Below are 15,591 nucleotides of genomic sequence, written 5' to 3' on the forward strand. Positions count from 1 at the left end.
CCTAGTATTATCGAACTCATCATCCTCCGTCAGCACTACCGCTAACTCTGATCATGTGGGCGGAGAGTAGTATCTATATACTAATATATGGAATGGCCGATATTATTGACAGAATTAATTCAAATAATATAATGAGCAGATGCATATACAAACCAGATTCATATAGCAAGCACCCCCTTCAGAAGCTGCATCGATTACCCTATAGTGTGGGCTCAAAATCATTGTTTATTTGGGCGGGAGGGGGCTGAAAACATGTGCTTTCGGTCCCGGTTACACAACGCACAGCCACATACTCCTGAACCAGACCGTGACCACCTCTGGTCTATGAGCAAAGCTTTGCTGGAGTGACGTCATGACTTATTTTGAAATCCACTAGTGAGAGAGAGATATGATATTCTTTCTCGCCTGCACCATCGAGATGCTTTGGCGACGGAGTTGCGATACGGCCCCATGAGGTCATCTAGTCTGCGCCCCCGTTTTTTTTCTCCTCCATGCTATCCGTGATTGCTGAGCGCCTAGCAGGATAGCTGCGGATACCATTTTTCGAGTCTTTGGTATGACCCGGCCGGGGATCGAACCCACGACCTACCGCTCGAGAAGCCGGTCGCATAACCATTACACTATCTCGCTCGGCGAGTGCTAAAGAGTGTCCGGAATTTGGGTTGCTGAAATATGGTAACCCTACCGTAAGGTTATCTGGCCTGCAGCCCTGCACCCCCGTTTTTTTTCTCCACATGATATCAGTGGATGCTGAGTGTCCAGCAGGACAGCCGCGGATACCAGCTTTTGAGTCTTTAGTCTGACCTGGCCGGGGATGGATTTCACCACCTACCGATCAAAAAGCCGGACGCATCACCATGACACTTTCCCGAAATAGGAAATGTCCTGCTTTACAGATTTGAAAGCTAGGCTAGTGGTCAAGGTCAGCTAAATGACGCGGAGTGTGTGAGGCGGTGGGTCATTTCGAGAGTCGATTTGGAATGAGGACCTTTTTTTAGTCAACACAAGAGGATTTCCAGTAAAAACTTACATGATTTGAAAAAGTGTCCCCCTTTCCCTATTCAAAAACACGGTAACCCCAGCATTTGCGGAGCGTTTGGACTTGGTTGTAGCATTGATGGGGTATGTAATCAACTGATATTAGTTTCATAAAGGTTCTATTAAATCATGGCACGCTGATTATTCGCTTGTAGGTGGAGCTGTCGTGCCAAGTCAGTTTCTCAAAATGTGTAAAATGGACCGGACATCCGCTACATTGATTCCGCAGCGACGATAAGTGAGGTCAAGTGAAACCAGAAGTGGTCAAAACAGTCAGTGTTGTGTAATCAAGTAGTAGTAGTAGTAGCGTCGTAAATTTCTACTATGCCCTACTACATCAGTAATTCGTCACTGATAGCCCATAACCAACTGTTCATTGAAGCAATCGAAATGTTGAATAGGAATGCTTTTCCGGCGTCAGAGTGCGGTAATATGAGCCATATTAGGGATCTCGTTACAGCGATGGCACATGCAGGAAAATAATAACAATAACACTAGCAGTTTTTTATTGTGATCGTGGGCTTCTTCTATGATTCAGATCAGTTCTCTGGTAATAAATAAAAAGCAAAGACCTATCTGGATATGATAACAGCTGCAAATGTATGAACATTAGCCAGAGTCAAGAATAATCCCAGAAGAGACAAGTAAATGTGCCTGCCGATCCGATAGATGAGTATCAGGAGACATAATGGCTATTCCAATTCCTAAGATGGACTGGGAATATCGCCCCCTATCCGAAGCTCTAGAAAATTTCCAAGATATGATGAGTGCATACTTTGAACTAAATGACGCGACCCACAACGCCAAAAAAGCTGCGACCATATTGATGGGATTAGGCGATGAAGGAGCGAGAAGAATAAGCCAATCCGGACTGACCTCTGAAGATAGGAAAGTACCAGAAAGAATATGGGAGTTACTCAAACTGGAAATGGACACAAGTGACAAAGTAAGCTACAGGGTTCATAGGTTAGAGTTTGAAAAACTATGTCAATTGAAAAACGAATCACTGACAGACTTTGTCCGCAGAATCAGAATAAAAGCCAAGAAATGTGATTTTGAAGACAACGAAATGGATGAGAGATTGGTGGAAAGGATCGTGGCTTCAACCCCAATCGCAAGACTCCGAGCAAAAATCTTGAAAAAACCGAAAGGCTTCAGCATCAATAAAATTTTAAAGCTAGGTCTGGAATTGGAAGCGATACACTCATACAATAGCTGTGATACTCACGAAGAAGCAACTTCAAGCATTGACAAAACCCGCGAAGGGAATATGACCTGTAACAAATGCGGACGATCACACGGCTGGAAATGCCCAGCATTCAAGTCTCGGTGTAATTATTGCGGAAACTATGGCCACTGGGAGGATTTCTGTGCAACGAAGAAGCGTGATAACGATGGAAATGCGAGAAGAAAGCAACAAGAGAGTCACCAATGCAAGGGAATAATAAATTCAAATAGGCGTAACGGACATGAACAGAGTCGACATACTCCACAAGAAGAAGTTATACTGTATGACACAGATAGCAGCTCCGACTGTCAAAGCCCTGATACTGATAGTGACGATGACCTAATGAACAGAATGACATATATCACCATTTGAGATGTTATTGACCACAAGACCGGACAGGGTAAAGAAGGATAAACCAAAATTAAATTCAAGAATATGAGCCTAAAAGTGAATGCGTGTTGGAAAATTAAGATCGACACTGGAGTTCGAGGGTTGGAGCTAACACTCTTACAGGGTTACTGCTCAGTGCTCACAAAGATGTTAAGGAACTTCAAACCGAGTCCATTACAGCCAGGGCCTTTTATGACAGTATTACTCCGGTTCGCGTATTGAGTGCTTTGGATTGATAATTCTTTTCATCAGAAGTAATTCCCACAATCTTGACATTAGACCTAGACATATTAGGTGACCTGAAAAAATCATTTCAAGACTACTTTAAAGGCATCCATAACTTGAAAGGTGAAAGGTCAACCAATTTTGAGCGTGGAATATGCGGGGGATTTACTGGACTCGAGCATGTCCTTGAAGAATCGCATCCAGCCACTAAAAACAAAATTATCACGGAACTGTGGTCTGTTCTACAGCCTTAGAGACTACCGAGACTCTTAAAATCCTTATTCCAATCGAAGTTACAATATGACATCATTTGCTGGCGGCTGCCAGTGTTAGTTACTCAAGCCGTGCTGCAAAATCTGCAGAAGGTCCTCCGTATCATAGCCAGGGCCCGAAGGGGGCCAGGTTGTGCTTTAAACAAATCACTGCACAAAAGATTCAGGGTCCTAAACATGAACGATATGTGGAAACTAGTAATTGCCAAGTTCATGTGTCCATTCCATTGCGGTCACTACCCCAAAAATTTCAATGACTTCCTTTACTTTGGTATCTAAAGCACGTAACTACAACTATTATATGGTCAACAGGAAAGATCATCGCACTATCAAGTATGCCAGGCCTGAAGTGACGAACAGTATCTCGCTGGCTTTTTAACAGACATTGAGCATGTCCACATTCAAGTTAAATTACAAGCAATCTCTACTGAATGAATACTAGTCTTCCTATCTGTTCATTGTACCGCAGTCTTGTGGTGTTTTGAAAAGATGACATTGTTAATATACTGAAGACTGTTCACATCCGCAAGAATGCAGTTAACCGTTCCAAGATTATTTTCTGAAATATATCGATCATGCTAGGTAGTTAGGAACTGCTACTGGAACAAGCAAAACACCCAATGAAAATGCACGAATGGCCCCTGGGAAGTTGTGAAACTAGGAACTGATAGCCTATGATTGATATCAAGGGTAGGGTCTTCCTGATCGTCTCAGACTACTTCTCCAGGCATCCCATCGTGCAGGGTGATTGACAATCAAACACATCCACACCAATGGAACAAGAATACAGCAGTGTTGAGATCAAGTCACTACCTTCGAGCCACTAGTCATTGCACATTTTGACTCGAGTCAAGTCACAATTCAAGTCGAGTTGATTTTTAGAAGTCCAAGGCATAATTACGTCAATGCATTTTGATAGCTGTTTGAAAGTCGCCATTTATTTTGAATCGATGGACGAATATACGCATACTGCTAAACAATGAATAAGTAACTGTATTTATATAGCCTCAATCTATAATTACCAGCCAAAAGATAGATAAGAATACGAAACCTCAAAAACGAATTGATATGAGCCCACCTGCTTATCCGTGAAATACAATGTAAGCCAGCGCCGATGGTTGGCGAGCAATAAAACCTTATAAACTTTAGTTAAATTCGATTTAAATCATACAAGAGGTTTGGTTAAAGTGAGTGCCGACCATGATGAGCAGTCCATAGAACAGAGAGATACTTTGCCATTAGATAACTTTACTCCTAGTTTACGACGACCGACGTTAGCTGTAAGCCCCGATCACTTCGTTTGCGGTCAATTTATTTGTGATAGCACAGGAGACTCAGTAAAACGCACAATTGCTCGCTCTCATTGATCATTTGCTACCATCGTTTAATTTTTCTTCTATTTTATTTTTTTAACTACTGTAACGTTTTTTACAGCCAGACTGTTTAGAGTCAAGTGTACCTGTTTGATGCTGGTGTGATCAGACTAGATGACCCTCACGGTCTTATCGATCATTCCTATCTAATACCGAATACTGTGCATGCATATTTTCTGTACCACCACCACTGCCGAGTGTTATGTATTTTGGTTTGATGAAAAATAAAGACTCTCTCTCTCTCTCTCTCACAGGTCACTAGGGTTGTTCAGAATTGATCGACTTTCAAAATGTCGTGGTTTTCAGTCCGATTCCCATGCCTTATACCATAAAAACATATTCTAGGTACTTTTTTTCGTAATTCATCCCTTGCATCCGTGTGCACATTGAGCTGGAAGAATATCGGCTAAAAATAGGGGATTCCCCTAAAATTTGAGTGTCGCTATTCGGACTAGGCTAGTAAAACGTCATATATAAGCTGGTTTTATGTAGCTGTTGCGGTTGGAGTGCTACATAACCTCACTATAGAAAGTATTGTCAGTTCAGGACACCATTTTCATGTCCCACACTGCCTTAGAACTCCTCAAAACTGCCTAAGACTGATAGTCATTTTGTTTGATCACCTATTCTACACTCCTCAACCCTACCCGAGATTGTTCATCAATTGCCGGGATCACCACGTGCAAGAATACAACTGTAAATGTATCACTTACTCACAGCCACATTATAAACATCACATTGTTCAAAGGAAACGAAACAAAAAGGCAAAGAAACAGATCAACTTGGCACATTGCATTGCACTGGGATGCAAAGCTCACTAGAAGTCGTTTCGGAGGGAAATTTGAGGCCTTGGCAGTGCTGGCATAGTCTGCGTATTCCAACGCATTTGAGAAAGGCAAACTTCTTGGCAATCGAACTCTGGAGAGTGCTACAGGAAAAGCACAGGCTGATCTGTCATTTGAACTGCTGGAACTTTATAATTTAACAAATAATGTCAGAGCTTTTGTGTTTGGCACAACACCCTCAAACAATGGAAAAAATAAAGGTGCGGTTCTGTTACTTGAAGAATTGATAAACAGGAAAGTTTTCTACTTTCTACTTCTGCTTGTCGCCATCATATTTATGAACTAGTCATCCGGGGAGGTCTGGAAGTGAAGTGTGTTTGGATCTGCGACCAAAGGCCGTGAAAACACAGATTTTAATACCTTCCAAGAAGTGGAAAGATATTGATCAATTAAGAAGCTCTAAAACACTTCAGTTTGATGAATGCAGCTGGTTGGCGATCAAAGCTGATGAAGCTAAGCAAGAAATAATTCCACTGATGAAGCCATATAATGGAAAGCAGAAAGAAGTCTTGATAATAAATGACTACAGAGAATGTGCAACAGGCACCTTGGCGATTGTAGCTGCCCAATATATTGATAATCGTTTTCGCAAGCCTGGTGCTACTAATAGCACTGGATGGATGAGTCAAATGCTGTACTGTCAAAAATGTTCATGTGGAGAGAGCAAATGGGCTATTCTGAAGAGTTCATTAGAAAGTTGCCCTGTTTTATGTCCCAGCTTGGTTGAAAACTGGTAATGCATGTGACGCACAGTATATTGATCTCAAATTCCTTCATGGCATGACAGACTTTTCATTGTGCGATTTCACAGTTGCTGATGTGACATATAAAAAGATGCGAGAACATCATTGGCATCTCACCGACGAAACGGTGGTATCAACAATGTTCTCGGCTAAACCAAAGATTCCTGACAAAGTGAAGGAAGCGATGGCTGCTAAATTGCTGCAAATGCCAATCCTTGAACAATTTCGCAGAGGTAGGCTATACCTCTGAGTCTAATCTCTGACTCTGTCTCTGAGTCAATGAGTATGGTTGCTTTAATTGAACCGAAATCATGGTTTCTATTCAATGCTATACATGTCGAACATGATTGGTTTAGTCTTCCAGTTTCGGAATGGCATACTGATTCGCATTTCGTGACTGCTCAAGAATTTGTGAGTAGCGTTGAAATACTTAACGGCGCAGCAGAGCGTTTGGTGAAATTGAATACCGACTTTGATGCTTTCAAAACAGATGACAAAGAACAGCGAGCGAGCCTCTTACAAGCCGTGGAAGATAACGGGAACAGATATGCCGATTTCTCTAAAGCGACCATTTCATCCGGACCTGATTTAAGTAGTATTTGCCAAGTTGATCTGTTTCTTTGCCTTTTTGTTTCGTTTCCTTTGAACAATGTGATGTTAATAATGTGGCTGTGAGTGAGTGATACATTTACAGTTGTATTCTTGCACGTGGTGATCCCGGCAATTGATGAACAATCTCGGATAGGGTTGAGGAGTGTAGGATAGGTGATCCAACAAAATGACTATCAGTCTCAGGCAGTTTTGAGGAGTTCTAAGGCAGTGTGGGACATGAAAATGGTGTCCTGAACTGACAATACTTTATATAGTGAGGTTATGTAGCACTCCAACCGCAATAGCTACATAAAACCAGCTTAGATATGACGTTTTACTAGCCTAGTCCGAATAGCGACACTCAAATTTTAGGGGAATCCCCTATTTTTAGCCGATATTCTTCCAGCTCGATGTGCACACGGATGCAAGGGATGAATTACGAAAAAAAGTACCTAGAATATGTTTTTATGGTATAAGGCATGGGAATCGGACTGAAAACCACGACATTTTGAAAGTCGATCAATTCTGAACAACCCTACAGGTCACACAAGCGTATCACGCACAAACAAACGAATATATGCAAGATCAGCATATTTTATCGACGCCATTACTCTACTACATGACTCGTAAATTTAGCTCCTCGTCACGAGTCAATCCACATTTCTTAAACGTTGAGTCAAGTCATTTCTGTAAAGTGACTCGAGTCAATAAGTCATACGAAAAAGGTGACTCGAGTCATCCCAACACTGGAAATCAGTACCACAACATCCCCAAGCGCCTGAGCTTAACACAAGCATGTAGACAACTATATCTGGCGGAGCTGTACGCAAAACGAAACACTACGTCCATGATGGCGAAATTTAGTGATAACGATTAGGTGGATATGGATATTTTTTATTATTGATTGCCGATTCGTTGCATAATGCCGAGTTTGTACTAAAAATGAGCAGATCTAGCCCTCATTTCTCATGGGTGTGATGGTGGAATCAGTTACCACCGTTTGGGTAACCAGTCCTAATTAGCTGCACAATTTTATGAACTTAGAAGTCGGAAATTAAAGCAGAGGAATTGAATGTTTGGGACAACATCAACTAAATGGGGGGGGGGGGGGGGCAAGTCTACAATATTTCCTAAATATGGCATTTCTTTTGTGAAAACGGAATTCCTCGTGAAATTGGCACTGTGTACAAAGTTATTATAATTATCAGATCATTTTTTTCATACACTCACGACACACCACGTAGAATGCGATACAAGGAACGGATGTCGAAACGACCAAGGACGGTGTATCAGTCCAACCTCGGCCCAACGCTATGACTAGCACGAATGCCCGACGTAACAGTGCTCGGTCTTGATCTCTCCGTTTGTCTTTCTCGTTGATGCTTTCACGTTTTGTATTCGTGGTTCACCGTATATTTCTCTGGACTTTATATATTTATATGTTTGACAAAACAATAAATGACTACCCGATATTCGTAGGCCCCGGACTACCTGTTTGTATAAAGATGCTGCAAGACCAGCGGCTCAGGGGAGGTGCTCGAATAAACCTTCGAAACGAACTAAAGCCATTCAATGTGCAATGTACATACCTCCTCTTTACATTGCCTAAGCCAGGGTTGGGTATTGGGCAATTATCTTTCTCCGCGAGCTAAATGAGAGGCAAAAAAGACGTTGACGAGCCGAGTCAAAAATTTTAGCTGTGTTCTCCAGCGTATTAATTTTATTTCAAAACTGAAAGCAGTGAATTAGCCTACACTGTTGATAGATTCTGCTTATAGTGGATGTGTTGATATTAGGAAGTGTGATGACGGTTAATTTCCATAATTATTATTATTTGCCGTCACATTTCGAAACAGTGTATAAAATTATACATTTTGAACCCCTTTTAAACCAGGGCTGTGGTGTGGAGTCGGAGTTTATAAACTATAGCTAATTTTCGCTTGATGGAGTCGGAGTCGTGAAAACTGTAGTGGCTGGAATCATAGAAAAAATACTGACTGGAATCGGAGTTTGTGAAAATGACCCTGACTTCGGCTCCGACTCCAACTTCTTTATCATGAAAACAATTAATTGTTTTCAAGGGTAGGCCTATATTTAAATTACTAATCATAACAACTATAATAGGATTTTTATGTACCATCAATCACTGTTATTATAGTAACGATACAGATCAGGGTCGGCTAAACCGTGCCCCGCATGTCAAATGTGACCCACGAGAAGGTGTTGTGTGGCCTGCAAAGTAATTCTCGAAATTAGATATAACATCAGGTAAAATTGCAAGGCCAACCAAAATTTAATTATCCTGACCGCGAAATTGGATGATGACTAAAACATCAATTTCGACGCATTGGCGTAACCAGGGGCCAGTCACTTTCATCGCAGATCTTTGTATATGACCAATTGACCATACAGTAGAATATATTCCGTAGCAGATTTATTTTACTTGAAATTTTCCTTAGCACTTCGCATGATTTATTGTCACATTTCTTGCATTTAGTATTGGAACCCTCCTGGAAATTATAAATACACGTAATTTACAGAATTGAGTCCAACTATACTCGCAATTAGGAGATAAAACGTGTCGTCCAACATGCGTCTTCGCTTGTGCGCTCGAAGCGAGATCGTCGGCGATGAAACATTTGCACAAAATGACTGAGGCATGTTCCCCGAAACCGTCGATATTGCTATGACTAAAATGTCAAATAATCCTGTCCTTGCCAAATGAGCCCATTGCTATACAGAGGCGACCCCCAATCTATACAAGTAATATATTTATTGATCGAATTCAATCAGTACCTTTGAAAAAATTTCGTGCTCCGCGGTAACAGGGCACGACTGCACTGCACAGTGCACACTGTACAGTTGCACACAGAGTTTTCATGACATAATTGGTATCAATTTTAAAGCGTAGGGGTTATCAACATTCAAGTGGCCCGCGCAATGGTTCGTAAATCTCATGTGGCCCTTTTGGTCGAGAAGGTTGGCCACCCCTGGCATATATATAGAATTGTACATTATTTGCAAATTACAGTTCCGTTGCATAGAGGAAGAAAGAAGCAATATGCATCTTCACACGATGCAGTCCCGAATTGATGCAGTTTTTGGAATTTTACCTTGATATTGTGACAGAACAAATATATTTTCTGGTTGTAAATTGATGTATATATAACCAAACGCTCCTTCCCGCCACTTGACAAAATAAAAAAATATTTGTAGTTCAGCTTAGCTGCTTGGGTCGAACAAACGATTAAGAAAGTCGCTTCAAGTCCTAAGTGCGAGTAGACTAGACATATGCTAGGCTATTTGACTACTTCCTAAATTTCGTTTATGAGGATTTGAGAGGATTTAAGAGAATTTGTCCTCTTTTTTAAAATTTTTTGAAAGTGTCCTCAGAGGACGCCCAAATGTCCTCTTTTTCGAGATTTTGTCCTCTTTTTCGACAATTTTGGTTAAAAACATGGCAAAATTCGACTGGGATACAACAAATCATCACTGAATTAATTACGCTCCGGCGGGTATTTCGGGAGCTGGGCCAGAAAGTTGACCTTTTTTTGTCAACCGACCACAATGTGGGATTGCCATTGCTACGCAACAATGCTGTCTGGCGAAACGAGAGAGTAGCTCAGGACGTAACAATGCTGTCTGGCGAAACGAGAGAGTAGCTCAAGAGAAAAAGAGCCAGACACCATTGTTGCGTCCCAATGCCAATCTCCATAACAATGAAAAATTCGAGGCTGATTGTGGGAGTTCCAGGGACACGAGCGGAATAAAATTTATATTTTCGTAATCAGTGCAGAGTCAGCTTTCGATTGATGCCCGTTTAACAAATTTAATGCTCGGCAAGCCGGTCAAAAATGACCGTCAAATTATACATAACTAACCTACGGATAGATGGGCAGCACGAGAGTCACGGTCGAGTGATGCGACAACGGCAGATTTGTTGTCGCTTCATAGCATGAAACGGGAGCGTGATTGCTAATCCCATAGATGACGACCCGAGCGCTCAAATTAAATAAAGTTGATCTTATTTGAAAGCTACAGTCGCGCTGATTCTGATAATATACATTAAATTTTCATTAAGGCAATGGAACCACCCCGAAATAGCCTTGAAAATATGAAAATCGGCATTGTTCTAAAACAATTGCAACGGCGCAGCACAATGACCATAACAACGGTCCGTGCGTGGTTGCGATTGTTTAGAACAATGCCGATTTTCATATTTTGTAGGCTATTTCGGGGTGGTTCCATTGCCTTGATGAAAATTTAATGTATATTATCAGAATCCGTAGGTTAGTTATCTATAGTATGGACAATGCTGTTCTCAAATCCACATTGTGTTCGTCATTATTGGCGAGAAATGGATTTGAAGTTACATTGCTGTCGTTAAAATACATTCATTAAATACGATTTCTTCCTTGTATATGTGGATGGGCGAATAATGTATCGATTCAGCAATCCGACCCCCAAGTTCTTAATTTTCCTATATCCGGCCCGCCGACTGGAGAAGTTGCCCGCCCCTGGTTTAAAGACTCAGGAGTCGGAGTCGGTCCATTGAAAATGAGCGGAGTCGGAGTAAAATGTACCGACTCCACAGCCCTGTTTTAAACCCCTATCCTCGTTTTCTATCAAGACATTAAATGTATTTGGGTTCCACAAAGGCTTGTTATTGTCTTGGTCGCTGCTTTCCGAGCAGCTTGACGAAATAGCCTTGTCGTTGAGCGAAGCTTACAGTTGTTCTGAAATTAGCCCTCCTTTGACCGAGTATATGCATTCGTGTTTTTATCATAAAACCTACTTAAATTATACTCATTAAAGACGGCGACCTGCTAAGCACTAACCACTAAAAAGACGGGACTACCCCTGACTCCAGTAAACAAATATTTATTGCTCCGAACCTTCTTGGAATTTCAACTTTTAGCTTTGTTTTTTGGCGAACCTGGGTTACACATGCGAGTGCGTAATCGCCGTAACAGGCTTGAAAGTGTTCGTATTTTCGGTTCAGTTTATACAGCTACAGCATATGGTTTTAGTCCACGTAGTAACATTGAAAAGAAGGTTTTATATTTTGAATTCCAAGTAACTTTTCGCGGGCCGCTCAGAATAGCTCTGCGGGCCGCATTTTGCCCAGGTCTGGCCTAGGCCAAGGTCTGATTCCAAAGACTACTCGAAGTCGTTTCGACACATTCCTATCCTTCATTGTATCGCGACTTTTTTGGTGTATTGAACCAATGATATATCATATTGATTGAACTGATAAAAATTGCTAATAAACCGAACCGAACTCTAATCTGAACTGATATTATTCATCAAATTTTCTCAAACCATCGTCCAAACGACTGCCAAGGATACATACAAAAACCCACCAAACCCAATCGCATTCAGGGCCATCACGCAAAACCCGAATATACTTGCATTTGGATGTGATGATAGGACTTAGGTATCTGCTAGCAAGGCGACTGCGCTAGTTAACTACAGATCTTCAAGATTCTCCAGAATTAACGTGATTGAAAGCACATTGCACATGCGCAAGAACGACAGTGGTAGAGTACAGCATAAGTGTATCTCTGTATGAATTCTTACTTATTCAGTGAGATCAGATCACTGAGATATTTAAATCAGACCCAGCGAGGCGGAAGCTGGCAGGTGAATTTTACCGCATAGAAATATACCCAGTGCGGCATTTTCCACACGGCGCTCAGGCTAAAATCAACAATGCTGCTTTGACTTTCTCAACATTGACTAGCCTAGCGCGTGTTATGCTTATGGAGGTGTCGGCAAATTTAGTATATCGCGACGGAGTTTCTAAGAACTTGTCCTGCGAGAACCCTAACGCTTCATTGGTCGAGAAATTACAACAGATGCAGAAAGCCAGCAACGATTTATTAACGGAACTGGTATTGGTAGAGAAAGCAACAGGCGACAATAACTGTGTTATCGCCACAGTTGAAGACGACGACGAAGCAGAAAGCTCACCCGACGAAGCGGAAATACCGGCTCGGAAGAAACCCAAGCCCAACGGAAATTGATTACGCCTGTCATGAGCGATATTCCAAAACTACACGCTGTGCGACCATACATCCCAAAGCGAAAAAGGAAAGATCCAGAACCGACAAGTTCGCAAATCCCCATAAAACGGTCATATCATTTCGACAAGGAAATATTTGTAGCTAACGAAATTATATATGAAAATAGCCTGCTGAAAAAACATAGTATTCCCCCTAGAAATGTTTTGAAATCTACAAAAGTCAATCATGCGGGACCCTTATGGCGTGTAGAATGGTGTGTGAAGCACAGTCATTTACTGGCATGTGTAGGTGGTAATGCCATAAAATTGTATGACTGTATGAAGGACCTCAAGGATGTATGGACTTCCAATGAAGTTGCTGCTCAAATTAAGGATATTGCGTGGTCGAGAACCTGCAAACAGATATTGTCTTGTGACTTCTCCAAGACAGTGAAAGAGTTTGATTTTCTGACCAATGGTGCAGAAAAATCATCGATTAATATCCCTGAGATTCCTTCGGTATTACGTTACTGGCCGGATGACGATAATGTTATAATTGTTGGTGGTCAGAATTCATTTCTATCTTCATATGATCTTCGAAGTCACAAATGTATTACATCCTACGACGTACAGTTCGGAAACATTCTTGATCTTTCAATCTTACCAGGCACTGGGTATTTTGTAACATCAACCGATGCTGTGAGCAGGGAATCCGCTAGTCATTCTGTTGTTGTCTGGGATTTCGAAACAGGCGCCAAAGTATCTGATCAAATATTCCATGAAAAGTATACATGCCCGAAACTATGCGTGCATCCTAGCGGTAGCTGCTTTTTAGCTCAAACTAACGGTGACTACATTGCAAGGTTCAGTACACATCCTCCATACAAACTTGACAAATACGTTAGATATGAGAAGCACAAGGTCGAAGGTTTTCCAGCTGGCTTGGACATTTCAAGTGATGGTAAAATCGTGACGTCTGGATCAAGTGATGGATCGGTATGTTTTTATAAGTTCAAAGATTCTGCACTGCTCAGTAGAATTTGCACCGACAATAAAGGCAGCTTTCGTAATGATGCCAAAGATGACAAAGCTATTGTTACTGTGCAATACCACCCTGTTATGTCGAGCATGGTAGCTGCCGGAGACTGGTCTGGGAATTTGCATATATTGGAATAGGCAACTGAATTTGTCGCAATTATGAAGGGTATGCCACTAGTAATTCAAATTTTACTCTCTTCAGAGCACTCCTGTCGATATGCCTGCATTTTGGAAGAGCATGACTTTTCATTAGCTTATGTTCCGTTCATATGCTAATTCGTTCATGATTCTGTTAGCTACTTTTCGACTTAAGGCATGTCAAGTACTATCTATTGCAAATTTTTACGTAACTTTTAGCTTGCGACTGCAGTTTGCTTTCAAACGTTTCGTATTATGAAAACTGAACACTTATTGGCGTCTAGAATCATTAGGTACTTCTCTTCAATCCCAATTATTTGTGCTGCATTTGTGACTTCCAGCGCATTATCTCAAACGAATTTGCTTCGCAATTATTGACCAGCCCTGTCTGGAAATTGAGTATTCTTAAGCTTCAATGCAATTACGTATCCTTCCTTTTTTAGATGGTTATTTCTGTTATTACATAGTGCAGTACAATCGAGATCATCTGTGCTGACACATAACTTTACATTACCAGCAAATCAGTATGGATGTGGTGCCGACGGATTTAAAAGTGAGGAACAAGCTCGGACATTTCCCGATATCTTTCCGATTTCTCGGGACAAGCGACATCGAGGAAATGAAAGTACTCTGCAAATATTGTTTCCCCCTCGATTACCCTCACTTCTGGTACTCTTTGATCACGTCTGACAGCCGATTTTTCTCACTCGCTGCGGTTTCAAATGGAAAAATAGTCGGCATGCTTGTCGCGGAAGTTAAATGCAAATGTCAAGTCGCGACCGACCAAGGGTCCGATATTTTGGCGTCCAAATTTGGGCCCGACACGCCCGTGGCGTACATCTTGAGCTTGGGGGTCCATCCGTATTTTCGTCGGAGAGGTATCGCGAGTCGGCTTTTTGAAAAATTCATGACCGAAATGACGTCGTCGCGTCGCTCGCAAGCTTCTATAAAAGCCGTATATCTTCATGTCTTAGCCACTAATACGTCAGCGATCAGATTCTACCTTGGACTTAATTTTCAAAGGTGGAATTATTTGAAATCGTACTATATTATCGATGGTCGGCAGTGCGATGGATTTTCGTACGTCTTGTACGTTAACGGAGGGAGACCTCCGTGGTCTTATTGCGAGCTATTTGTAAATACGGTACAGGCGTTACAAGATTTGCAACCGTGCAAGGTGTCTGTCAGATTGCTTCAATGGTTTTGCGGCATGTTTCGTAGTATTATTCCTGGATCTAGGAAGGTCATCTCGCCTGTACTACGCCAGCCACGATTATGCCATGACATGTAATCGGATAGGCCAACCGATGTATGTTCATTTCACCGTTATAGGGAATTTTGAGGGGTTCCAAGGATGTACCCAATGCCAATTTAAAATTTGTCGAATATTAACGTATCCTCTGTACCAAATTCATTATCATCAATTTACAGAAAAGATGTTATCTTTAATGTAATCATGCCAAATCTATATATCGAAGGACTTCAAACTTTTCCTCAAAGCTTTAGCTCATACTGTCCAAGTACAAACTTTTACCCCTCTCCCGGTCCCCTATTGTAGAAATCATTCATGAGTCATGTTATGACGTAGGCCTATTCATTTTGTAATTTTGAGTTGAATCTCTGATGAAACAAATGAACAAACAATGTCTGGAAACAAGCAAACACACACACCACAGCTGTAGGCCTATATGTCTGTGATACCACCG

General features: G+C 41.5%; 3 protein-coding genes across 3 annotated transcripts; all 3 read left to right on the top strand.

The window, feature by feature from the left end:
* The first annotated feature begins 5,244 nt into the window (after nucleotides 1–5,244).
* Nucleotides 5,245–6,848, top strand: LOC145437468 (uncharacterized). The gene is made up of 2 exons (XM_080314727.1): nucleotides 5,245–6,347; nucleotides 6,605–6,848. Exons 1-2 carry the CDS (start codon nucleotides 6,152–6,154, stop codon nucleotides 6,787–6,789), a joined length of 381 nt encoding a protein of 126 aa, XP_080170853.1. The 5' UTR covers nucleotides 5,245–6,151; the 3' UTR covers nucleotides 6,790–6,848.
* A 5,508-nt stretch (nucleotides 6,849–12,356) lies between these two features.
* LOC145437469 (WD repeat-containing protein 25-like) lies at nucleotides 12,357–14,329 on the top strand. The gene has a single exon (XM_080314728.1). It carries the CDS (start codon nucleotides 12,743–12,745, stop codon nucleotides 13,883–13,885), a length of 1,143 nt encoding a protein of 380 aa, XP_080170854.1. The 5' UTR covers nucleotides 12,357–12,742; the 3' UTR covers nucleotides 13,886–14,329.
* A 79-nt stretch (nucleotides 14,330–14,408) lies between these two features.
* Nucleotides 14,409–15,466, top strand: LOC145437470 (N-alpha-acetyltransferase 60-like). The gene has a single exon (XM_080314729.1). The coding sequence runs from the start codon at nucleotides 14,412–14,414 to the stop codon at nucleotides 15,174–15,176; it is 765 nt and encodes a 254-aa protein (XP_080170855.1). The 5' UTR covers nucleotides 14,409–14,411; the 3' UTR covers nucleotides 15,177–15,466.
* The last annotated feature ends 125 nt before the right edge of the window (nucleotides 15,467–15,591 follow it).

Source organism: Botryllus schlosseri, chromosome 4 (genome assembly GCF_051294905.1).
Source record: "Botryllus schlosseri isolate E-star chromosome 4, Bs_hap1, whole genome shotgun sequence".
NCBI classification, from domain to species: Eukaryota; Metazoa; Chordata; class Ascidiacea; order Stolidobranchia; family Styelidae; genus Botryllus; species Botryllus schlosseri.